The following is a 25,243-nucleotide window of genomic DNA, read 5'->3' on the forward strand; positions in this document are numbered from 1 at the left end:
ATACGTTTGTCGTCATTGTGCAGTAACAGCTTGGAATTCTGTTTATCCATCAGTGTAGAGCCAGCCTAACAGATCTGCCCCACCCTATATTCTCCATCCAGATGAGCTCGGAGTAATTTTGTTATACATGGGAGTATAACTCTTAAAATAGGATTTCTTCTCAACAGTTATGAAGTATTTTAGGGTTTCATCTCCCATCATTCATGCAAGCATACATCAGTTAGCTGAAATAAAATATAAATCTAATTTGTAGTGGGGTGTCACTGAAATTAAAACTATTTGTCAATTTTCTGTTTGTTGCAAGGTGTTGACATTGAGGCTGCAAAGAGGGAAGAAGAAGAAGTAATGCTGCGTGATGCTCGGCAGTGGTTAAATGCAGGAAAAATTGAAGACATCAGGCATTCAAAGACTGGTGCAAGCGCCTTGCATGTTGCTGCAGCTAAAGGCTATATTGAGGTCATGAGGTAATGTTGGCATTATGGTGGCACATCTGTCTCACAGAGTGTATTGAATATGTTTTAAAGGCATTTGTTACCTTTCTCTGATCAGGCTTCTGCTCCAGGCTAATTATGACCCAAATTCACGCGATAAAGATGGCTGGACCCCTCTTCACGCTGCAGCTCATTGGGGAGTGGAAGAAGCCTGTCGACTTCTTGTGGAACATTTTTGTGACATGAACGCACTCAATACTGTGGTATGATAAAATCTATTTTATATAGAATACATCTGTTCTGCATAAGCATCGGCATCAGCCATAATGAGTGATTGCATTTGAGGAAAGGTCTTGCATAGGGGTAAATATAAGATTAAAGAAATCACTTTAAAGGAGAAGGAAAGCTACTGAAGCAGTTTATTTACAATAGATTAGCCACAGTAGTGCAAACCATTTTTATTCTTTAGAATGCTTTACCATACCTGAGTAAACAGCTCTAGAAGCTCTCTGTTTGTTTAGGATAGCAGCTGCCATATTAGCTTTTTGCAACATCACTTCCTGCCTGAGTCTCTCCCTGCTCACTCATAGCTCTGGGCTCAGATTATATCAGGGAGGAGAGGAGCAAACTGAGCATGCTCAAGCCCTAGCCCTGGAGGTTTATGGTGAAAACAGGAAGTCTGATACAGAATCCCATGAGTACACAATAGAAGGAAAGGAATGAAGTGTTCCTTTTTACAGAGGACCCAGAGCAGCATTACTTTGAGGATTTACTGGTGTATTTATATAGACCTTTCTTATAAAGCTTGGTTAATTTTAGTCTTTCCTTCTACTTTAATATATGGCAGAAGTTAAGCACTATGTTGAAAAGTGATAAGACATCCATCTATCGGGAGAACAAGCCGTTTTGCCATATTCTAGCCAAATAAATTTACAGCATAAAATGTATGAATGTGTCTTGCTCTCGAAGGGTTCCACAGGTAAAGTTGGCCAAAAATGTTTTTCTCTTTACAGGGACAAAAGCCATGTGATGTTGCAGATGAGGATGTGCTTTCACTGTTGGAAGAGCTGCAGAAAAAGCAGGAAGATGTAAGTTCTAATTTATGTTTTGTCGCTTTTTCGAATTGCTGTTAAAGAAACGGTAACACTAAATATAAAAGCATTTTAAAGTAATGCAATATGAAGTAATGGAATATCATGTGCTGCTTCCTTGCATTGGTAAAAGTTGTGTGTTTGCTTCAGAAAATTTACTATAGTTTATATACCGTAAATAGGCTGCTGTGTAGCCATTGGGCAGCCATTCATGCTGAAAAAGTAGAAAAGGCACAGGTTAATTACATTAAAATGTAATATAAGCTTTATTTTGCTTAAATAAGAAACTTTCTAAATATATTCAAAGATTTTGTACAATTTATGAAATGATCAAATCACTCTCCCCCTGAGTAACCAGGCTCTCATCATTCTATCTGCTTTTGGGAGGGTTGTACCCTTAACCTAGGTGTTCATTCTTTAAAAATAACCGACTCTGATGGAGATGCTGTTTCTCTGCATACAAGTTGTTTGACAGAGTTTGTTACCTTTTGTTTGGAGTTGGTTATTTGAGTTATTCTGCTAAGGAAGGGAGCCCTCTAATAGATTTATTAGACCTACCTTTCAATCAAAATCTGACCCAGACCTCCGCATGAAGAGAACATGAAGTGTGACAGGTTGTGGAGCATGAAGACTAACTTGATTATTTCTTAAACGGTACAGAATTTTTGATTTATTGTATTTAGAAAGTGTCATATTTTAGTGAGCTGAAGCTTATATAAAATTTTCAGTTTCATGATAGATCCCCTTTAAGTTGTCTGGTTTGGCTTTTTGTTTATAAGCTATTTTTATGTGTCTGATTGTGTTTGTATTCTAATAAAGCTTCGCAATGAAAAAGAAGCCAACTTGAAACGTGCTGTGATAGACACAAATATGGAACAACATCCATCTTACACCAATAAGCACAGAAGGTGAGTTGGTTACATATGGGACAACCAAGGCAGCCCTGTGCACTGTTGAACAGCGCTGATTGACCAGTATTGTACGGGTGCAATGTTCAGAATAACAACTCTGTCTATTTTACTCTATATACATGATGAGTTAGCAGAGCTCATAGTAATGGCAACACTTGTTGCTTGTGACAGGCTGGACTTGCAACTACTGTGGTCCTTTTGTGAGACCAGTTGCAACTTTCAAATATTCCTTATACAGTTTTCTCCACAGAGTGACAAGTTTTAAGATAACTGCAGTTAGTAGTAGGTGGTTAACTTTAAGGGATTAGAAGGATTTTATTTCACATATTATTTCTGATGGCACTTAATTTAAAGTGCCCAGTTGAACACAGAATTTTCACAGGTGGGCCGTCACACAAAAGCTGCGGCCTGCCTGTCAGTTTTTGTGCTATGTGGAGAGTTAACAGACTGACTGCCTTTTCTCTGCTGGAGGGCAGTCGCAGTTGTAGTGCTTATCTGCTATTAGCCTGAGTTTTGACCACACCATATTCTGAGATAACTTCTCTAATCCTTTGCCAGGCTGGATGGCTACAGGTAGATCACTTTACGAAGGGGAAACACCCCTGAAATGTTGTGAATATGTAAATAAACACGCAAGGGACTTGTATAATTCACCTCGAGTGCCCATACCTAATTTTGTTCTTGTACAGATTAGACATCCCTGCATGCAAAGCTTAAATCATTTTACAGGTATAGGACCTGTTATCCCGAATGCTCAGGACCTGGAGCTTTCTGGATAATGGATCGTTCTGTAATTTGGATCTTCATACCTTAAGTCTACTAGAAAACCACTTAAACTTTACATAACCCAATAGGCCGGTTCTGCTTCCAATAAGGATTAATTATATCTTAGTTCGCATCAAGAACAAGCTACTGTTTTATTATTTCAGAGAAATGGGAAATCATTTTTTAAAATTTGAATAAAAGGGAGTCTATGGGAGATGGCCTGTCTGTAGTTTGGAACGTTCTGGATAACAAATCCCATACCTGTATATTTAGGGTGTACACATTTTACATTAGTAACCTTCTACTGAAAATGCCTAAAGAATCTCAGACTGGCTTAGAGACTGTTGAGCTGGCACCCCTGGGGGTCTGGCCTGAAAGTTAGTTTAAGGGATATTTTAGAAGTATTCTTATATGCATCTTAGATATTCTATGGCTGAATGTTTTCCTATATCTGTAACCTTATTGAGTGGGGCCTTGACAAAAGTTTGGACTGCCAATGAGTGTAATGAACAGAAAAAGTTTGACACCTATTGCATTTAAGAGTGAAATCCTTTTATCCTAGGAGTTCAGTGTGTCGAATGAGCAGCAAAGAAAAAATATCTGTGCAGGACCAGTCAAAAGAAAGGAAGACATTGGGAACAATTTGCGTTGGGGAAGAAGAAACTATTTCCAGCTCAGAAGAAGAAACTGGTGAGGATACTGGCAATTGCAATTTATAGCATCAGCCCTGTATATAGTTCAAAATTACCTAGGTTGTAATTAATACTTTACGTGCATAAATAATCACACGTTTTTCTGCATACATCATCAGATAAGTTGTGTAAAATCAGGCAAATCCTTAATGCAAAACTTTAAATAGCATGCAAAAACATTGTTATGACATATGGAAAAAAAAGGGGTTTCATTTCTGGTGTCGGTATCTTAAGTTGAATATAGTCAAGCTGCTGTGGGCTATGGGGGCAGCCATTCAAGCCCAGGTTGCATAGTAGATAATGGATACACTCAAGAACCCCATTTTATACTACAGAGCTGATATCTGCTATGTAAGCTGTGCCTTTTCTCCCATTTTAACTTTGAATGACTGCCCCCATGGAGACACAGCAGTTTGTTTATATACACAATAGAGTTTCTGCAGCAAACACAAATGTTTTACCAGTGCAGGGCAACAGTACATAATATTTTAATTTCTTTAAAACACTTTTTTTGTGTTACTGTTCCTTTAAAGGAACAGTAATAACCTAAAATAAATCAGTTTTAAAGGAATGGCAATATAATGTAGTGTTGCCCTGCACTGGTAAAACGTGTGTGTTTGCTTCAGAAACACTACTATATTTTATAACAAGCTGCAGTGTAGCCATGGGGGCAGCAATTCAAGCACAGGATACACAATAGATAACAGATAAGTTCTGAAGAATCCCATTGTCAACTAAATAGCTTATCTGTTATCTGCAGCTTGTTTATAAAAACCTATTGGTGCGTTTGCTTCAGAAACTACTGTTTTACCAGTGCAGCACAACAGTACATTATATTTTCATTAGTTGAAAAGATTTTCTTTTTGTAGTGTTACTGTTCCTTTAAGCACACATAAAGGGGGCTGATTAGCCCACTGAGCAGTAAGCAGTGACCCTCGAGATTTCATTGAACTACAACCCTTTTTACCCATTCTAGCTTTCAGCTCTTGGTTGAATTCAGGGGGGTCATATATCGACATGCAAAGGACTGTTGCTTGGTAATATCTGAGTTGACCACATATTAATGTATAATTTGAATGAATGTATTTTCTTGTTTTTCCAGCTTCAGAGCATGGGAGCAAAACACAAGTGAATGAAAATGGGCTTCTACCTGATGCACATAACAGCACTGCCAGTTCTGCTTCTTCTGTGCAAAAGGTAAGCCTGTGTCCATCTTGTTCTTACAATACGTCTTTCGGTATCATCCATCCTGTTCTTACCAAACGTCCTTCAGTATCACTAGAAAATCTTCTCACCGCATTACTTTTCTTTCTTTTAATGCCATTCTAATGTATTGACGGTTGTGTAAGTATAATAAGAATATCTAGCATTGATTCCTGTACCTACAAATATTCTTTTAGAAATGTTAGCCAAAATAAAATGGGGTAACCATGGTACGCACTAGGAAAATGTATTTTGAGCAGGCATTACAGGACCCATTGTGCTTATTCTTTGGCAATGCAACCTCAGTCTAACTTCATTGTTATGGTCTAAAGCAGGAGAAGATAAAATCCGTCATAATGGTTTGGGATTGCATTAAAAAATGTATATTTTCCTATTTCTGAATGCCTTCGATTTTGAAAGGTTGGCGTTATCTTTGGATAGCACTAATATATTCTAAAGGCACAGTTAGGCACAAAGATATGCTGATTCTGAAGGCATAAGCAGTTTGCAACAATGAAACGTCTATATGCCTGATTTTAGACTGAATCACCAGCACTTGCAAATTCTTTCTTGCTATTCATTCGGACAGAAAACTCTTCATATATATTTGTGAATATTACAATGTTCTTGCCCAGGACTTGAACTGTTAACTATGTATATCTGCATCAGGTCAGTGGTACAGAGATTTGTAGCTTCATAAGCAGCTTTGGCCTGTTTGGTTTATATCACTAACTTGCATAGCCTTCTTCTGCAAATAAGCCATTTCACTGTTCATATGCTGTATGAGTTAGCCCTTTCATTCTCCATGCTTGGAACTGCAATAACCTGGTATAAATGATGTGAAAATATGGAGAGCTTAATTAGCTTAATGAATTCTTTATCAAAAGCACGTGCTAGCATAAACGGAGGATGCACAGAATGTTCGCTTTTTCACATATCAATGTACCACCAGCCTTGGACAGATTGGTTTTTTGTGTTTGTCTTTCCTTCTTGTCTCTAACCATTTTCCATTATTCTTTTTCTTGCCACCTTGTCCCTTTCACCTGAGGTGACTGGTTGGTCTACGTCTCCTGTTCTGCTGTTATTCTGCATGATGTCCTTCCTTCCATCGTTGTGTTCTCTCTCTCTCTCTCTCTCTCTCTCTCTCTCTCTCTCTCTCTCTCTCTCTCTCTCTCTCTCTCTCTCTCTCTCTCTCTCTCTCTCTCTCTCTCTCTCTCTCTCTCTCTCTCTCTCTGTTGCTATGCCATTACCTCTCTGTGTGATTGAAAATGGATGCTGCTCGTGTTTCTCCTATCCCACCAGCCCCTTCTCACCTTTGTCACCCCCATCTTGCCTCTTGCTGGACCAGCGGGTCCCTCCATGTGGCGTCAAACTTTGCGCAAAACTGGCATCATTCTGGTGCCTCAAAGAGGCCAAAAGGCTGCGGTGAGCATCATTTGTTTTGTTTGTAGTGTATGCTTGTAGGTGTCTATTTTGGTTTAATATTTCCTTCCTCTAATTCATTCTTTTACACATAACAATGGATTCCTTCTTCCATTTGATAAAAAACTCATGTGCATTAAAACACATTTTTGTGAACGTTCTAGTGCTGGTATTGTGTGTTTCAGAGCTGTTCAACTGGAGGCATACGGGCTGGATTTGGCCTTCTATAGGATTTCTGTAGCCAACAGTATGTTTAAAGGAGAACTATCGCGAAAATGAAGATTTTTATATAAGCTTCTGCATACTGAAATAAGAAGTTTTCTAAATATAATCAATTAAAAATTCCGTACTAATTCAAAAATAATCAAGTTTATATTTACTTTTCCTCTCTCAGCATATGTTTCTCTTCATTCACTCTTCATGCAGCAGTTGGGTGTCAGATAATCTTTGACTGTTAGATCCAATATATCTTATGGGGCTCCTTTTGCCTAGAAGATGTATTAGAGCTCACTCTATTAAAATCACCAGAAATCCTGTCTCTCTACATGCAGAATTTGTGCAAAATAATATCTGCATGAAGACAGAATGAAAGAGAAACCGATACTGAGAGAGGGATAATGAAGATAAACTTGAGTATTTCCGAAACTATGCAGAATATTTAATTGATTATATTTAGAAAGTTTCTTATTACAGTATGATGAAGCTTTTAGTTCATTTTCACATTAGATCTTGTATCACAACATCATTATTTTGATATAATCAAACCCTCTAATAAGTAGCTTGATCAGTTATTGGCCCACAACAAGTTGAAGGTTGAACAGCACGGGTGTAGTTTGCAATTTGTCATAGAGCTAGTTGATTGGACCCAGCATACCTAACCACTGCCTGCATTACCCCACAAGTATTACTAGAGCTTATAATGAGTGCATCAAATCTATCCAATGACTTTATGACAGCACTAAATTGGTGAGCATTGCTTGATATTCAAACACTTCTTATGTTTCATGTTTTTCTGTTGATAACTATATATAGTATGTATGAATAAAGTATGTGAGGTCTGCAGGCATGGGATGCAGGTTGCTATGTCTCATATATGTGTATATATGACTAATATATTCAAGGAGACCTAAACCCTAAAATATGCAGCATTGATTATCTGTGAACATTTAACAGTGTTTTTCCAAAGTGCACAGTATTGAAGTCTCTTATGGCTCTTTTCTAGAGGGCTTCAGTAGAATTTTTTTTACCAGAAAATAACATATATGTAGGTACTGCCTGTTAAAATCACTGTGTCCTGGTCCATTAACGGATATTTCTGATGCTGTCATTACAGTATTTTAGTCTGGCCCATTATTTCCCGATCTCACCATATCTGACCTTCATGCAGGCTTTCAGGAATATGTAGAACAAATAAGCATTCTTAATAGATTCTACAGCTCTGTCACTGCTCCATCTCCCTATATTGGTAACTACTGCCTTTGCCTAAGAATGTAATCCAACAGTCTTTCTATGTTACACTGAAATTAGGTGGCAGGCTCAGAAACCTAACTGCTTTGGATGGGGCAGGTAAAATTCAAACCATCCACTGAGAAGCCCCTGCTAATGAGCTACTCAAATCCTGCTCCTTTGATTAAAGATGGATAGGGAGCTCTGTAAAATTGCCCTGGTAATAAAGGAAGAGGGGGTACGTTCAGTGGTAATAGCCCAAAATTGTGTTTTATTATCGGTAAATATGGATTTTTTCATTAAAACATTAGGCATAATGTGATTTCAACACAAGGCATATTTATTGTGCATTTCAAAGGCATATATAGAGCCTTTAAAGGAAAACTATACCCCACAAACAATGTAGGTCTCTATAAAAAGATATTGTATAAATCAGCTCATATGTAAAACCCTGCTTCGTGTAAATAAACCATTTTCATAATAATATACTGTTTTAATAGTATGTGCCATTGGGTAATCCTAAATAGAAAATTGCCATTTTAAAAAATAATGGCTGCCCCCTGGGACCGTATGATTCACGGTGCACACAAACAAACCATACATGTTAGGTCACATGAGCCAATTAACAGACAGAGTTCTGTCTTTTGCTTCCTCGTTTCTTCCTGTTACAGTTACAGCTGTAGTATTTCTGGTCAGGTGATCTCTGAGGCAGCACACAGACCATCACAAAATGGTGGCTCAAGGCAAGAGATGTAAAAGGGCAAGATTTACTTAAATATATATATTCCAGTTTGATAATATTCTTTAATATGCCACTTAATTTGTTATAAACTATTTGTTGCTCATGTATACATTTTGGGGGTATACTTTTCCTTTAACTGCTCTATACTATCAGGCAATGCCTTGCATTTAGCCCTGAAAAATGCTGAATATTTTTGAAAATGTGCAGTTACAAAAATGAAAAGTAATTTTTATATCGAAGTTCTCAGACATGCTCTGTTATTTTAGCGGTTTAATCTCCTTAAAGAAGGCATTTGTTGCAGTGTATATTATTACTACTGTTTTGGGTGGTGCTTCTTAGACTTGTTCTTGATTCCTCTGTTCCCCTGCCAGGAAATGATTCAATATCATTTGAGTTTGGAATTCAAACAGTTACTAATAATTCATGGCAGAAAGTGAATTATTAGAATGATTTATTTAATCGCCTGCTGCTGTTGTTCCTCTAGCTGTGATAGCGTTTAACTCTTAAACCTTAATATTAATTAATATTAGACTTAAATCTCCAATATTTACATGTTCTTTTATTCTGAATTTAAATATTAACGCAATGAAATTTGCCTAATGTCTTGCCCCAAACTACGACTCCAATTTTCCTAGTCAATTTCTAAATTACCATTTTAAACACTATAAATTGCATGTTACTTGTTGTCAGTCATGTTTTTTTATAGCATATTCCAGAGTTTCTCAAACTTGCTGCAATCAACCCCCAGTTTTTTTAACGTTTGTAAAATTTGCAACAGTAAAAGTGAAAAATGTTAGATTAAAACGGATGTACACACACACACACACACACACATTTATTTTCATAATTGATTGAAGAGAGCATTGTTAATACTTTATAATAACATTAAAATGCAACTAGCGTTTATATTATCTCTGGGTGACAAAATAAAAAAAAAACAGACAGACACCCCTTCTCTTCCATCATAAGGATTAGTCCACACGAGCAGATTCAGGGAGATTTTGTCGCCTGGAGACAAATCGCCTCGTCTTCTGATCGTCTATCTTCCCGAACTGCCTCAGCGTTTTTTCCCATAGGCTACAATGAAAAGTCACCTGCGCTAATGCCCAAGCGGCGATGCGTTTTCTATAGTCGCCCGAAGTTGCCTCACACAGGCAACTTCGGGCGACTACATAAAACACATCGGCTCGTGTGCATTAGCGCAGGTGACTTTTCATTGTAGCCTATTGGAAAAACCACTGAGGCAGTTCGGGAAAATAGTCGCTCAGAAGACGAGGCAATTAGTCGCCAGGCGGCAAAATCTCCCCGAATCTCCTCGTGTGAACTAACCCTAACTGTGCGACTTTGTCCCACGGTTTGAGAAATACTGCTGTTTCACTGCATGGGCTGCTGGTGAAATTCCAATTGTTTTCTGACTTTTGGTGGATTAGAAAACAATGTTATTATAGCATTTTAAATATTTGTTGGCAATAGGAGCTGCTCTTACACAGTGCCTAAATTGTGCATACAGCAGATTCAGACTTTTGTTCAGAGCAGATGCCCTTCTTCCATGTCTGTAGTTCACTGGGTCCCCCAGCAGCGTCTCCGAAAAAAGTGAACTATCCCTGTCCAACTTGAGAGCAGGTTTACGCAAAACTGGCAGCTATGGGGTTCTGCAAGATGCCAAATTAGCAGACAGTAGCATCAAAGATCTTGGGATCAAGCGCTCTGCTTCAAGTCCCCGTTTGGACACCCAAAAGAGGGTGAGCAGCCGATTTGGTTATTTTTATCTATGGAGCATGGAAACAATTAATTGTTCTTTGCATGAATAGTCGTGTAATAGTATTAAGCAGGGTACCTTTATGCCAGCTTTTTATGTATTCAACTAAATTTGCTGGCAGTGCATGTCTAAACAGTTCTTTGATTTACGGGAGTTATTTGTTCCGTTTCATGATAGTAGCAGTTCAGATATTCACTAAAGGGCGAATTTTCGCCATCGACTGATTCACCTCACTCCGCGCCACTTCGCCAGCCGCAAATTCATTACCACTATGCTAATTTATTAATATGCGCAGTTGGTTAGCTGGCGAATCTTCGCTAGTGTTACTTCGGCTGGGCGACCATTTCATATGAAGTTTTCGGAGTGAATTTGCGGAGTAATGGCCGTTCACCAGAGAGAAAAGTGGCCTGGCGATAGGGGCGAACGAATGCTAGTTCGCTAGTGAATTGTCCTGTACGCCTGTTAGTGAATTGGTGATTTCCACGTGGATGAGATTTCTGATTAATTTTTCGCTAGCGTCAACCACCTCGCCCTTTAGTGAATCTGCCCCTATGAGTATCATATATGTGGATACAAACTTGCCCCTGCTACTCTATTCTATCCACATCAGTGTCCGGAGATGGTTCCTGCATCATCACTAAGGGCAAGGGCACACATAGCGGATTGTCCACCTTCCTGCTCCTGTGTTCTGTATACAGCAAAGCAGATCCACTTTCATGCGGTGTTGTCCTGTGTGGAGCTACAAGGAGCAGATATTGTTATGAAAATGCATTTTAATGCTGATTCTCTCTGTCTAGCTCCACACTCCCCGGCACTGTAGAGTTACAGGCGTGACCGCATGAAAGTGGATCTGCTTTTCCTCACCTGTATACAGAACACAGGCAGAGAAAAGCAGACAATAACCTCTGTCTGTCCTCGCCTTAAAAGTAGAGTACAGGTATCAGATCCGTTATCCTGAAAGCTTCGAATAATGGAAGGCCCATAGACTGCATTTTATCCAAATAATCCAAATTTTTACAAATGATTTTCATTATAAAACTATAAAACAATACCTTGTACTTGGTCCCAACTACGATATAATTAATCCTTATTGGAAGCAAAACCAGACTATTTGGTTTATTTAATGTTTACATGCCTAGTTGACTTAAGGTATGAAGATCCAAACTATAGAAAGATCCATTATCTGGAAATCCCCAGGTCCTGAGCGTTCTGGATAACAGGTCCCATACCTGTATAACCCTTTATAATACACAAAAGCCATGAATATCCTGTAAATTATACCCTTATAAACCGTGAGGGGGTACTTTATTCACTATATAAACATGGCTTGGGCTAAATATACTTTTTGCCTGTTATTTCTAACAAATAGGCTAAGGCTACACCACATTTGGTCATTGCAAGGTAGAGAATTTGGTTGCCAGTTAAAAGATAATCCCCCTGTATAATGGTGTTTTTCTAACAAACCATTCAACAGATGGTGGAAAGGAGCAGGTTGTATACTGGTGATCTATTTTCTTAAGTTTTGTTTAGCCCTCACAGAAGAAAAAGGAACATTAATAATCCACATTTATAATATTGATTTAAAACCCCGAACCCAATGGAACAGACGATCCATGTCAATTGCAAAAGTGCTCAAAGGAGATATGCTATGACAGAGGGGATATGCCCCATTTAATATGTGACATCCAACCAGTCTAGGCCAATGTAAAACCTCATTGTTTGAGCTATTTTGCCATGAATTCTGAATGGCTGGTCATTTCCCTCATTTATATGTTTAACCCGTGATGTCTTAAAATAAACGGACAACTTTTTTTTTTATTCTGCAAATAAAATGTTCATGTGCAAAATTTTTCCCATTAAAGAAAGCTCTGTACAGCATAAATATCATTCACTCTTCATTTTTACCCCCCCCACACTTTTTTGAGCAATACATTTGTTTTGTTTATAAAAGGGAAATGAATGTAAAGAATTCAACAGGATTAAAGTTTAATAAAATGAATAATTGGCACGGGGTTTCCAGATGGGTATAATGGTCATTGTGCTCCATGATATGTGATAATATTGGATTTGACACTGGCCTGTCTCTTGCCATCCCAGCAGCACGACGCTTGGGAGATTCTTCACAAATGGAACCAGAAACTAAAAGAATCAGGAGCAAGCAGCGTTGTACAAGCAGAGAACAAAACAGGGTGCATGTTAGCCAGCTGTAGGGAAGGGAAGCCTTCAGGCCACCTGGTAGGGCACAATTAACAAGCATTTTATCAGTTATGTGTTCTAGATCCGGTTATATTTATTTTATTTGCTTTCCGTCTGTTTTTCTCAAATTACTTCTCTTTGTGTACGGTTAAATACCTGTTTGCCAGCAATTTACTTTCATTATCATCTACTTTAGAATTCTATGCAACATAAAAAGGCAATCAAAGGTATTTTATATTTTTAAAGGGGAAATATACTGCATAGCAATGTTTGAGTTTGTAAAGAAGAATGCAGACACTACTATTTTTTTGAACAGCCTAATATTCCCTTTTCTTCACTTTCTGTAAAAGAATAACACAAATTTACGAAATTTTTCTTTGTTTTGATTTTGAAGAGAATGTGCAGTGTTCCCAATGCATTTGCGTTTATGGAAATAAAAGCTATTATAAGGATTTTGATCTTTATTCACTTTTAAAACCATACTGCTATTATTCTGAACATAAAAATTCAATGTAAGAATGTTAAAGGGGTTGTTCACCTTTGTAACAAATTGACAAATCTAACAGTTCACATGAATAGAACAAACTTTTCCATAGAAATAGTTAACAGAAAAAGTACAGTTCAAGACATATTCATCTCAGAAGTGTCCCTGTACTAATCCTTCAGTTCCACACAGACCCTGTGCTGGGAGGGGGTCACTGACCCCTAAAAACACTACAGTGTTCACTTCCTCTTCCTTATATGACATCACACATTGTACTGGCAGCTAACTTAACTCCTATTGGCTATGTCTGCTGTCAATCTGCCACTGCTTCCTGTGCTGGCTGTGCTGGGGAATTTGAGCAGCATTCAGGTACTGAAAAGAAACTGTTTTTGAGAGGGAGGGGGAGTGTGGGCTGTGTGCTGCAGAGACTTCAACTGTGCAGATGGGGGGATCAAGGTGCTTGGGACCTGGAGTTTTCTGGATAATGGATCTTTCCATAATTTGGATCTTCATACCTTAAGTCTACTAGAAAATCATGCAAACATGAAATAAAGCCAATAGGCTGGTTTTGCTTCCAATAAGGATTAATTATATCTTAGTTGGGATCAAGTACAAGGTACAGGTATGGCATCTGTTATACAGAATGCTTGCGACCTGGGGTCTTCCAGATAGCAGATCTTTCTGTAATTTGGATCTTAGTACTAGAAAATGGTGTAAACTCTAAATAAAGCTAATAGGCTGGTTTTGCTTCCAATAAATATTAATTATATTTTAGTTGGGATCAAGTACAAGCTACTGTTTTATTATTACACAGGAAAAATAAATCATTTTTAAAAATTTGAATTATTGGATTATAATGGCTACTATGGGAGATGACACTTGTACTTTCCAGAAATATATTATTATTTTTTTTGGGGGGTGGGGTCCATGTATTATTTTGTGTATTTACCTCATAAAAAAGGTAAAATATTTTTCTGGTATAGATCCCTATATCATGAAAAATATAACTTTTTCATTTTTTGGTATTTAGAGCTCTAAATCTTGTTCCAGAAGTGGAACACTTAAAAAAGGTATCGTTTTCCTAGGTAAATTAGCGCCCCCCCCCCCCTGGGAGAGCACACAAAATGTTCAAAAAACGTACCTGCCCTCATCACTGCTCTGCCTGTCACTTAGGGCTGACACCTCACCCTTTTAAAACCAAACACATATGAAATCCACAGCCTGCATGGCTAATTAGCAATTCATTTAGATGCATGATACATGGCTGCACAGAAATCAGTTCAGTCTGCAGCATCTAAATGAGTTGATAATTAGCCATGCAGCCTGTGGATTTCATATGTGTTTGGTTTTAAAAGGGTGAGGTGGCAACCCTACTGTCCCTGCTAGATGTGTAAGTTACATACGTTTCTAAGCAAGTCAGTGCTGGTTTTGTTGCAATTTTGTAAATAACTGACATTATGCTTAATGCCAAAGGTTGCCAAACAATGTTGCTCCTTCCTTTTCTGCAGTATTTGTCTGCATGGCTGTGTGATTGTTTGTTACAAAGCAGGTTTGTTTATATGCTGCGTCTGTTAACCTCTGCCATTACAATTGAATAATCAACCAATGACCATTCAAATTATGTGACCGGTTACAGTTCACAAGCACCCAATAAATTACTAGGAGGAGGGCAGTATCAACATCCAATAGGAAACAAGTAAGGGCAAAGCCTGGGCATGATGATGTCATCATATAGGAAGTTCTTGGTGTGTCAGGTTCAAAATAGGCCACTCCCATCACTTGAGAAAACTGGTCAGAGAGACAGGAGAAGGACTGAGTTAATAGGTATAAAAATTAGCTTTTACAATGGCATTTTTACTTTTTGTTATGGAAAATGGTTGTTCTAACACATTGAGAGCATTGTTAGTGGTTTCATAAGATTTGTACATTGAAGGTGAACAACCCCTTTAAGTTGATTTAGAAGTCAAATGGGTTGTCTCCTAGCAAAATGAAAGTAATTAGTTTTCTTCCAATATTTTTTTTTGGAATAGAATGACTTTTTGAGGCATTCAAGCTTTTTTTTTTTCCATGTTTGAGTTTCAGGTTTCTATATTTAAAAAAAAAAAAACGTTCACAAACTCCATTTTTGATAAATCTGCCTTTCTATATGTTTTCAAGGAGCTTTTGAAGCCACAGACAATTGCGACCGTAGCCTTACCAATATCAATGATCCTCGCAATCAGGTGATAGTTTGTGCCAAAATAAAAGTGTGAAAATCATAAAATACAAAGACCTATTCCAAGTTGGATTAGAAAGTCATTGTCAACCTAAAACTAATTTTATTTGAAGGTTGTCTTCCCTTTCACAGTCACCACAGTATGTTTGCAAATTTGACTGAATTCTTGTGTCTCCCCTTTAGAATAAAGAACCCCTGTTGGCTCGTGTTCAGCCAACTCCAAGCAGATGGATTTTCTCTCCCCCTGAGAGCCTGCAAGATTGCAAGAAAGAGTAAGTTATATTTACCTTAAACTACTTGCACTTGAGTCCCTTGCGGTTGTATATCACACAGCACCCGAACGCTGTACATTGTACTATAAACCTCTTGCACTATACTTAAAATATTACATCTTTTTCCACCTTACCTGTTTGCATTTAAAGCAACACTATACCTATATAGTAAGGATCTTTTAACAGTGCTCCATTCAGTGCCCTAATGGCGGCAGCTCTATGGCATTTTATCCTTCAGAGAAAACGAGATCACTGAAAGTAGCTTTGGGCAGACACATTTAACCAAATTCCTCACCCATGTAGTTTTGGTCTGCAGTACCATACACCGGCTAATCATGGTGCTTCCCACTGTAGCCAAAGGGAAGAGCCGTCCATAGTATTGTTTGTTGTTGCAGGGTAACTTCTGCACCATATCATTCTTTATATTAGGGAATAATATGTTTCTCCTTCATAAAATCCCACAAAACCCAAATTCATTATTAAAATTCATTTTATGGTATGATCATCTTAAAACAACCTTACTTGGTCATATCTAGAGACAGTGAAGGTGGATTACAGATGAAACTTGATATGGTCCCCACCACACAGTTGCACACAAACACTTCCTCCAGCATGGATGCCACTTCCTCTACATCGTCCTCCAGCACATGTGTCAGCCCTGAGTCACAAGATAAGCGAAGGTAAGGCACATGCATGCTATGTTTATTGCATAGTTCCCTGGTGTCTGTGATTGCTGGGGCCACACTCACTCCTCCATGCAAGGCATATATTGATAGCAGGAGACTTCTTTAGGCAGAGCAGAATCCCCAATCAAAGTAAGATGCACCCGGCAGCGGGGTTTAGTGTCTTTTTAACATAGCTTGTAAAACATTGTATACAATATGCAGTTGTATGTTTACCCCCTCTTCTCTTGAGTCATTAGGTTTGCATGGTAGTCTTAGGGGCAGATTTATCAAGGGCCGAATAGAAAATTTTAATTTTTCAAGTTTTTTTTTTAAGGCCAAAACTGTCAAATTCGACTAGGGAATCTTTAAAATTCGATTGGGTTTTTTTTGTTTTTTAATTCGAATTAGATTTTCAGAATTTACAGCATCATACTCTGGCCCTTTGAGAGCTCAAATGCAACTATTCACCACCTAAAACCTGCCTAATTGCTGTTTTAGTCTATGGGAGACGTCCTGGGATCAATTTGGAGCTGTTTGCTGCATTCAAGTTTTTTTCAGAGAAAAAAAACTCGAACCGAGTTTTTACAACTCTAATTCGATTCGAGTTTTCGGGTCGATCCAATTCACCCGAGTTTACAAAATTCTAATTTTTTTTTTTTAATGAATGTCGAATTTCGAGTTCATGGGAGTTTTTAAAAAAACTCCCATGAATTCGAAATTCGACCCTTGATAAATCTGTCCCCTAGTATCTTTGTGTGATAGGCAGTAAAGCCCTACCCTATTTAAAACAATTTTGGTAATTAAATCGTTCAGATTAATTCCAGTCTTTCTCTCCAGAACACTAGATTACTTAAAACTCATTATATTTCAAAAGTAAAAGTCATTAATATGATGGAGTGGGTAGTAAAACCAAATCCTCACCATTATCTACCAATAGGTCCTACCAGGCACCAGTCCGCGATGAAGAATCAGAGTCTCAACGAAAAGCACGCTCAAGACTTATGAGGCAGTCAAGGAGGTCTACTCAGGTAAACTATATCTAGTTGCAGAAAAATCGTGGGTCTGCAAACTAATCTTCTGGCATTCCAATGAACATGGTGCTCTTTCATCTAAGGGTGTCACACTAACGGACTTGAAAGAGGCAGAGAAGACCATGGGGAAATCAGTGGATACTCCCCCTACTGAGACAGATATTAAAGCAGAAGACAGGGGGGAAAAGGAGCAGTCCTTGGAAGGTTCAGTGAGTATATGTTTGCTACTGAAAAGTTTTTAAACATGTTATGAAGTGACAAACATTAAGCATCAGCTGTAGAGTTCTTACATAGTTATGTTGGGTTTTTCCGGATGTAGCAGGTACATCATTATTTGTTGTCAGTTTGACTGGGAATACACAACCACTGTTTATATTATCAGTAGTTTTTTTTATCACCTGTGCAAATGTGGATTTAAAATTGTAACTAAATCAGAAATAAAACAAAATCAAATTGTTTTCATTAAATACATTTTCAGAACATGCCTACAACTTTGAAGAGGTTTTTTTTTTTTTTTTTATTCTGAACAAACAACCAATAGGACAAAATAACTCATCTTTAGAGATTTAGTGGGTGGTCCTTTCTTGGCAGATTTGTTGTGGTACCATGTCAGAAAAGGTGTGTTAATACTGATAGGTCATGTGACAGTTGCACACAGGTGGACTTCATTTCACTATTTATGTGTCTTTTGAAGGAAGGTAATTGGGTGCACTGGGATTTTTTTGGGGCTTCATGGCAAAGGGGGTGAATACATACATTTTATATATATTTTTCTAATTTCACTTCACCCACTTAGACTATTTTGTGTAGACCCATCACATAAAATATGATTAAGAAAAATTTGGAATGTAACAAAATAGGTAAAAAGCCAAGCCTATACACTCGCATATATATATATATATATATATATATATATATATATATATATATATATATATATATATATATATATATATATACTACAGTTGTATATACCAGTTTTAATACTAAATGTAAATCATAGAATCATAATAGCCTTGGTATTGTTCTTTTACACTTGGCAAATTCAACGCAACCCTGAAGGTAGTAAAATGGGATGCACTGGGACGAACCTTAAAGCTTTTGTATGCTTTTAAATGTAATGGTTTGTTCTGGTAAAACTGGTGCTGGTAAAAACTATGCTTGCTATAGAAGCACTACTACGGTTTATGCCCCATGGTTACAGAGTTTGGTCTGAGTAAACCTGGGGCAGCCATTCAAGATGAAATTGGGATATAGGACACACGTTTACAGATAAGCTGTACTTAATGCATTGTTCCCCTAGGCAGTTCCAAATTCCGATGTTCTAAATCAAAGTAGCCAGTGGCTGTGCTGTCTTTGTCCTGCAGAAGTAGCTAATCAGAGACCATGATGTACTTGGGTACTGTGTGTCTCCTGATGCTTCTGCTGCAGACATAAGGCACTGACCACTTTGATTTGTGTATAGGAGCTGAGGCTGCCTGATGTGGCACCAAATACTTTTAATAAAAGGGGGCAGAGCAGAACTAGGTACTTATTCCTCTGCAAAATTGTCTCTCTCGTTTACACTTATTGTATTCTCATTCTGATAAGTTTTGAAATGAACGTAGCCAGCTGAACATTTATTGTTATATGTCTTTGTTTTAGGATATTACCAGACGACTGGGGCTGCCAAGCACTGAGCAGAACATGTCTGCTTCACCTTTGAATACTGGGAATTCTCCCTCCAAAAAAGGTAACACATGTGAGCAGCATTTAGTGCTATTGCGCATGCCCAGTCAGTATTAATTTTAAATTACAGTAATCCGATTGGCCCTCATTCTGGGTTCAGCGCACATGCAGAGATTGCCAGCGGGGAGATAGAGAGCGCCGTTGTGTATAGAGTGGCATTTGCACATGCCTGGTCTGTAGACATTCCTAATTATAGTAATCCGGTTCGCTGGTGATGTGACCGGGCATGCATAGGTGCTCTTAACCCTTAGCTGTTACTCTCTCTGCTGCCAATCTCTGTAATGTGGGCGGGGACACCTTCCTCCAGCGGAATATCGCATCTGGGAGGATCAAGTAGGGGCAAACTTTTTTTTAAAATATTATAAAGCATTATATTGAAAAATGTTCATCTTTTGCAAACTCCTAACCTGAGCAGTTTTACAGTTTTTTTTTTGTTTTTCACTGCGAAACCTGGTTAAAAATTTCGCTCATCACTACATCCTACACTGTACATACTCTGCTTTCTTCTCTCTACTGTGTCAGGGTAGTGGGGCATCCTCCGTCAAATGTCATGCCCTGTGCACAGAGGAGGTATCCAGTGCTGCTAATCAAACAAATATAGATTAGTAACTGATGTCCCTTTGTCTGACACATTTTTATTCTTTAGGTTTGTTGTGATTGTGTGAATAAATGTATGCATGTAGCTTCAAACATTTTTTACATAGGGGTAACATAAGATACTACTTTGATTGTACCAACATATACTGTAAATACAGTAATAATGTAGGTCTGTATTCTAATACAATTCCATATTTTACTTCTAATAGAACTAGAATCAACTAGCAAAGAGGAAATGGAAGCTGAAAGCCAAAACCATTTGACAGCAAGAGACAGAAGAAAATGGCGTAAAGACCAACGACTGGGCTTGGGGACAAATTCTTATACGGTAAAGAGCCAATTAGATGTTATTTATTGAAAGTGTTAACCTGCTTAAATGGTTGAAAAACCATTTTGGGAATTAAAAATGTAAGGGTTTGTGGAATGAAAAGTCACGTGATTTTGTGCATCCCTAGTTTGAGAACACACTTTTTTTGGTGTATTGTATTCTGCATTAGGAAAGTTTTTTATATAAACACATTAAAATTTAGTTCCTTTTGTTATTGGTAGAAACCTGGACACAATAAAAAGTGTTTGCTTTTGCCTTAAAACAATATATAACTTAATCAAAGAAAATGTCACTATTTTTTTATTTACTTTTTATTTATTTACTTACCTACCTGTTTTTTTTTTTAGGGGATGGAGAATGAAGAGGCAGAATCAGTAAATCACAATGAAACAGCTGGATATGGGTAATTCATGCAGTTTTATTCTGTATTGTATAAATCTTAAGATATTGGAAAAAAGGTGGGTTTTTTTTATATAAACAGTGTGTGTGGTTTTTTTTTTGTTTGTTTTTTTAATGTTGTGCATTTTAAGCTTGAGATGACCTTTGATAGTTGGCGAGACCCTATCTGAAGGGCTTTGTCATCTTTAAATTAACTTTTATTATGAAACAGTTGCAATTTTTTATTGTCCATCAGGTCTTCAGTATGGGATTTAAGCAGCTCTTTGGTCAAATTTACCCTAGCAACCAGGCAGTGGTTAGATTTTAAAACTGGAATATGAATAGGAGTCGGCCTAAATAGAAAGATAAGTAATATTGTAGCCCCACAGAGTAAAAGTTTTTGAGCTACAAATGTTCTTGATTGTCCTCTGAAAGTTGGAAACAGGTAGAAGTAGGCAAATAGAAAAATATATGGACCAACTGAAAAACTGCCAAGAATTGGATATGCTTTACAGGAACAGTAACACCATGGCAGTCTATTTATATAAACTATAGTAGTGTTTCTAAAGCAAACGCATTACTCTTTCCAATGCAGCGCAACAGTCTATTATATTCTATTTACTATAAAATGCTTTTATTTTTTTGGTGTTACTATTAACTTAAAACTTAACTTTCCCTTTAATGTGCTAGATGAACCAATATTACTTCTAAACATCAGTGCTAGGATTAGCCATTTCTGCACAGTATTGCTTAATTTAAATTGTTGAAAACCTTGTTACCAGACCCATGCAATGCACATAGTGCTTTGTAATTTTCATGTTTTAGTATAATACTTGTTGCTCGATTCCTACGTAGGCTTCTTGTCTAACTTTTGTACTGCTTGTGTACGTTTGTCTGTTGGTTTCATTTAAGTATAAAGCCTATATCTACACCTAAGGAGAGAACTTAGCCAATATATAATTCTGTAGAAATAATGAGTTGCTCTTATTCACAGGGTAAATGAAAGCTGGAGCAGTCTTCTGCCTCACAGAACTGGGAGTCACACATTTCAAAGGCATAGCAATAATTACAGCTCAAAAGAAGAGTCTGAAAAGGACTATAAGAGGGTGAGATGTTGAGTATTATTTCTCATATATTGCTGCCAGTTTAGTAATCCACTGTTACTTTGGGGAAAATACCAGTATGAATTTCATTGGCCACTGTGATAGATTCCCATATATGCTTCTTAGGAAATAACACTTAACACCCCTTTACTACACTTGCTTATTGCTTGGAATGGCGGGCATATGCTAAGAAATTAAATTTGATTGCATTTTACTTTCCTCACAGGGACTCTTAGTGTCATTGCCTTTGTGTAAAGCAAAATAAGATTACTGACACATGGCTGAGCTAGGCATTCTAGAATACTCTTAAAAATGTGTATTTCAACAAGGGCTTCTAAATATTAATTTCCCATAGTTGTATGAAAACCTGTTTGCTGACAATGAAACGCTTAAAGACCAGCTTCAAGAGACAGAGCTGAAGCTTACCCAGATACGGCTAGAGTTGGAACGAGTCACACAGGTAGGCCTAAGCAATCCGTTTATACCTTTTTATTTATTTTTTTATAAAAATGTGCTTTATTCTCCATATTCAGACACATCTGAAGAAAGCAAAGCTTAGCTCAACACTTAAAAAGATTTACTAACATAAGTGCAACATTGCACCAATACTGTTAGCCCTTTGCAACAGTTCATTAGTTTTATAGCTTGTAATTTAGACTGATCAAAACAAATTGTTGGTTGCCACTGGTAACTGCATTGAAACAGTTTATGATGATGAATGAGCCCTGCTTTTGTTCATGTCCTGTGTGATGTGGTGTTCACTTTGCCCTTCTGTGTTAGCTCTTCGTGCCACAAGCTTATTGGTTTTAAAGGAACAGTATCAGCAAAAAAATGTTTTTAAAAAAATCGTTGGTATGCTATGAAAAAAAGAAACCAATACATATTAAAATTTAAAGTCGCGAAGTCTTTATTAAGAAATAACTTACGCTCGCGCTTATCTTCAGAAAAAGTGATCGGCGATCCATGTTGTGGCGCTCCATTTCTCCGTCCTGCCTTTCTTATAGGAGATAGCCAGGGAGGAGAAATCAAGCACCGCACTGAAGAGGAGAGCAAGCGGAGTTTCGGTAAGTTATTTTTTTAATATAATATTAATTATGTGTTGGCATCTTTTTTTCGTAGTGTAATAAGGAATTTTTTTCCCCAAAATGTTTGCTGTTACTGATCCTTTAAACATACAGGGTTTTCATACATTCATATAAGATTTAGCAACCTCCCCACACTATATTTCTTTTGACTTAAAGGGGAAAATATACTTTCTTTTTGTTTGGGTTTATATAAAAAAGCTGCCTAAAACATTATTTAAACTGCCAAAATAATGTAGACCCCAGTGGGACCAAAACATTTGAACAATACTATACCATGATGTATCAAAAAGTCATGTTTGAATATCATTGGAAGTGCTGATCCATTGGCCAGGTTATATGATAACTTTGATCGTGCACATGAGAGAGAAAAATCTCAGGCACTTTGGGAATGCCTTATCTTGTTACATGCTATTGGTATGGATTCTGGGACTTCAAATCACTAATCTTTTTATCCTCTGAAATGCAAGTCCTAGAAGCCATCACTTCAGCATGATTCAAGGTGAGTAAGGGGTTAAATGACTGTGCCAGCCTAAGGGGTGGGGTATGGAAAAGGTCCGTTAGAGTTAAACTATCATGGTTTTCTATCAATCTGAGGAGCTTGAATGTCTTTGTAAAAAAATTATATATTTTTGGCAGTTCAGTTATTGAATTTTCATGTGAACCCTTCTGAACAAGCTCATTTTAAAAAAAAAAAGGAAGCGGGGGGGGGCTTTCTACTAATTCTCAGATAGTAAATGATTTAGTGCAAAGCATAGAAGAATTGATAGTTCACCCCTTGTGTGTATTACCCTCTCTGAATTATAAGTGGAAACACCTACCTTCTTTGTTATATCTTATTATAAGTTTGTTTACAGATAAAATCACCGTATAGTAAAATGGTTTAATAAATTGTATTATCTTTGATTTGCCAGAGACAGGAGCGCAGTGCAGAGAGACCTGCATTACTGGAGCTTGAGAGATTTGTGAGTATTAACCATTCTTTCTCTTCCATTTTCTGAGGGGACTCTCTGATCTTTCTTGAGTGTTCTACCATACTTTTTGTCGAGTTGTAAAGCCAAGTTCATAGTTACGGAAAATAGTACTGATTGATTTTGATCCTTAGGAACGAAGAGCACTAGAGAGAAAAGTGGCTGAACTAGAAGAGGAGTTAAAGGTAAAACCATCTGAGCACTCTTTGTCTATGCTTTTTTTATGTTGTTTTATAGCATAAATATAAATGTGCACCTCTGAAAGGAACACACATGGTTTCACAGCAAGGAGAATTCAGGCCAGACAGGCCTTTTGCCACTTCTTTGTTCTGTACCCTCAATCAGTTACATTTAATAAAGGGGAACTTTCATTAAATTGAAAATTTAATATAAGCTTCATCGTACAGGAAAAATACATTTTCACTATCCCTCTCTGCAGCTGTTTCTCTTGATTCTGTTTTCTTGCAGGAGTTGGGTGTCAGATAGTTATTGACATATCCAATATATCTTATAGGGGGGGGCTCCTTTACTAGAAGATGAATTAGAGATCACTCAAGTAACGGATTCCAGTACAAACAAAATTTAACAAAATAACTGCCTTTTGCACAAATCCTGCCTGTAGAGAGACATGATATCTGGTAATTTTAATAGAGTGAGCTCTAATACATCTTCTAGACAAAAGAAGCCCCCCCCCCTCATGAGATATATTGGATCTAACTGTCAATGAATATCTGACACCCAACTGCTGCATGAAGACAGAATGAGGATAAAACAGATGCAGAGAGAGGAATAGAGAAGATAAACTTGATTATTTCAGAATTAAATCATTTTTAATTAAGCTGAAGCTTAAATTAAATTTTCATTTTCACGATAGTTCCCTTTTAAGCTATTTGAAAGGGCTCTTGTCTGCATTGCTTCATTAGAACCAACTGCCAAACCTAAACTTTTCTGTTCAAGAAGTCCGCTTATTATGTATATAGTAAAATGCTCATAAATTGGTGCTTCTGCACTTCTGAATAGCTGCTGTTCCTAAACGCTAGTTTGATCTGAGGGTTATTGTTCTCTTTGAAACAGAACATATGTCCTAAAGAAATCTATAACCACTTTAACAAATCTTTAATTTTTTTTTTTTTTTAGGTTCTCTCTGATTTAAAGGCAGACAATCAAAGACTGAAAGATGAAAATGCAGCCTTGATCAGGGTCATCAGCAAACTTTCCAAGTGAAAGCAGTAGAGGACTAATGACGGCGACCACAGACACCCTGCTTGCATAACAACGAGGTCCTAAAGATTTTTGCCTGCAAGGCCAAAAATTGTGGACCTCTCCTGACTTTGTTAGCTGCTGCTGCAGAAAGACTTGTATGAGCAACAGAAAATGTCTGTGTTTGGTTTGCTACACACACTGGAGCCAGCCTTTCCGAGAGCCGAAATCCCTAATCCATGGCCATAATGGAAATGTCTCATGTGCTAGTTTATTAAATGGTTTTATTCACTTTTTTTTTTTTTAAATATGTATATCTATAAATATATACACATATATTCCTATGTCCCACGTTGGCACTTCAGGAGCTTTACTCAAGGAAAACCATGAACATCCTGAAAACTCAACTTTTGCCACAAACGGTGAACTAGTAATTTATATTAACTGTTGACTGAGCTTTCAAATGTACCTGCCCCTGTTTTGCAGCAGTTGGACTTTAAAGTGTATAAAAAAAGTATATTCTTAGTAACA

The 25,243-nt window shown here is 37.4% G+C and overlaps 1 protein-coding gene across 14 annotated transcripts in view; it reads left to right on the forward strand.

Annotated features, from left to right (window-relative positions):
• The window catches only part of LOC108697741 (protein phosphatase 1 regulatory subunit 12C), a 48,204-nt gene extending 23,201 nt beyond the window's left edge, over positions 1 to 25,003 (forward strand). The window contains exons 4-24 of one of the 14 annotated variants that reach the window (XM_041571546.1): positions 305 to 464; positions 550 to 694; positions 1,445 to 1,519; positions 2,342 to 2,430; positions 3,761 to 3,888; positions 4,993 to 5,087; positions 6,396 to 6,518; positions 10,263 to 10,445; positions 12,563 to 12,697; positions 15,541 to 15,629; positions 16,166 to 16,309; positions 17,232 to 17,322; positions 17,409 to 17,534; positions 18,970 to 19,057; positions 19,860 to 19,978; positions 20,326 to 20,381; positions 21,351 to 21,462; positions 21,815 to 21,919; positions 23,456 to 23,506; positions 23,647 to 23,697; positions 24,650 to 25,003. In XM_041571546.1, the coding sequence (XP_041427480.1) occupies positions 305 to 464; positions 550 to 694; positions 1,445 to 1,519; positions 2,342 to 2,430; positions 3,761 to 3,888; positions 4,993 to 5,087; positions 6,396 to 6,518; positions 10,263 to 10,445; positions 12,563 to 12,697; positions 15,541 to 15,629; positions 16,166 to 16,309; positions 17,232 to 17,322; positions 17,409 to 17,534; positions 18,970 to 19,057; positions 19,860 to 19,978; positions 20,326 to 20,381; positions 21,351 to 21,462; positions 21,815 to 21,919; positions 23,456 to 23,506; positions 23,647 to 23,697; positions 24,650 to 24,736 (2,252 nt within the window). In that variant the 3' untranslated portion in view covers positions 24,737 to 25,003. Of the gene's footprint in view, positions 1 to 304; positions 465 to 549; positions 695 to 1,444; positions 1,520 to 2,341; positions 2,431 to 3,760; positions 3,889 to 4,992; positions 5,088 to 6,395; positions 6,519 to 10,262; positions 10,446 to 12,559; positions 12,698 to 15,299; positions 15,365 to 15,540; positions 15,630 to 16,165; positions 16,310 to 17,231; positions 17,323 to 17,408; positions 17,535 to 18,969; positions 19,058 to 19,859; positions 19,979 to 20,325; positions 20,382 to 21,350; positions 21,463 to 21,814; positions 21,920 to 23,455; positions 23,507 to 23,646; positions 23,698 to 24,649 lie in introns of those variants that run through there. The other 13 variants (XM_041571548.1, XM_041571547.1, XM_018228065.2 and 10 more) reach the window with 13 other exon arrangements.
• The last annotated feature ends 240 nt before the right edge of the window (positions 25,004 to 25,243 follow it).

Source organism: Xenopus laevis, chromosome 7S (assembly GCF_017654675.1).
Source record: "Xenopus laevis strain J_2021 chromosome 7S, Xenopus_laevis_v10.1, whole genome shotgun sequence".
Taxonomy (NCBI): Eukaryota; Metazoa; Chordata; class Amphibia; order Anura; family Pipidae; genus Xenopus; species Xenopus laevis.